Source organism: Crocuta crocuta, unplaced genomic scaffold (genome assembly GCF_008692635.1).
Source record: "Crocuta crocuta isolate KB4526 unplaced genomic scaffold, BGI_CrCroc_1.0 scaffold978, whole genome shotgun sequence".
NCBI lineage: Eukaryota > Metazoa > Chordata > Mammalia > Carnivora > Hyaenidae > Crocuta > Crocuta crocuta.
In genome coordinates this window covers 591,629-592,534 of record NW_027530876.1, presented here as the reverse complement: position 1 = coordinate 592,534, position 906 = coordinate 591,629, and the positions used below count along the sequence as shown (strand labels likewise).

Here is a 906-nt window from a genome sequence, read left to right as displayed (position 1 = left end):
GAACCTACACGGCCGCTGAGACCCGCACCCAGGCCTCCCAGATGCAGGGCCTGGGCAGCCTGGAAGAGGCAGTGGAGGCCCTAGATCCTCCGGGCGACAAGGCCAAAGTGCTAGAGGTGCACGCAGCTGCCTTCTGTCCCCCACTACGTTTTGACTACCAGCCCCACGAGGGAGACGAGGTGAGGGCCCCTGCCCCCGCCCCTCAGGCCCCAGGCACCGATGCAATGGGCTCTGTGCTGTCTGGTCTTTGTTGTCTCGGTGGTTCCGTCAGAGGAGTTGCACCTGGCCAAGGAATCGCGACTCCTGCATGCAGCTGACTGCTCAGGCCCTCATTCCATGACCTCGAGGCCAGCGAGGCTCCCCTTAGGTTTGGCCACTTGCACTTGATGTTTTTTGTTGTTTTTAAAAATTTATTTCTGAGAGAGAGACAGCATGAGAAGGGGAGGGTCAGAGAGAGAGAGAGGGAGACACAGAATCTGAAGCAGGCTCCAGGCTCTGAGCTGGCAGTCAGCACAGAGCCTGACGCGGGGCTCGAACCCACGAACCGTGAGATCATGACCTGAGCCGAAGTCGGATGCTTAACCGACTGAGCCACCCAGGCACCCCTGGCCTCTTGGCATTTGAAGCGAGCAGACTTGTGCAGCTCACTTCTGCAGTTCAGCCAATGAACCCACACATCCCCACCAGCACAGACACAGCAAAAACATCACCAGGTACTAGGTGGGTATATGGTTGTCCATGTATTCTTCCAAATGTTCTGCATGTTTTAGACATTTCGTGATGCGAGGTTGAAGGGAAATGAACCACACCAGCTGGAGAGTACAGCTAGGGTCTTTTTACTGCTCTCTGAGCTATTTTTTCCTCTACCAGCTTATCCTGGAGGGCACTAATGGCCTGGGGTTACAC

At 56.0% G+C, this 906-nt stretch overlaps 2 protein-coding genes across 2 annotated transcripts in view; both read left to right on the top strand.

The window, feature by feature from the left end:
* Window positions 1–906, top strand: part of NAA10 (N-alpha-acetyltransferase 10, NatA catalytic subunit) — a 136,594-nt gene that overhangs the window by 12,622 nt on the left and 123,066 nt on the right. The gene's annotated exons all lie outside the window — the stretch shown is intronic.
* ARHGAP4 (Rho GTPase activating protein 4) overlaps window positions 1–906 on the top strand; it is a 13,371-nt gene that overhangs the window by 1,802 nt on the left and 10,663 nt on the right. The window contains exon 4 of the mRNA XM_077769599.1: window positions 4–179. Coding sequence (XP_077625725.1) covers window positions 4–179 — 176 coding nt within the window. The remainder of the gene's footprint in view (window positions 1–3; window positions 180–906) is intronic.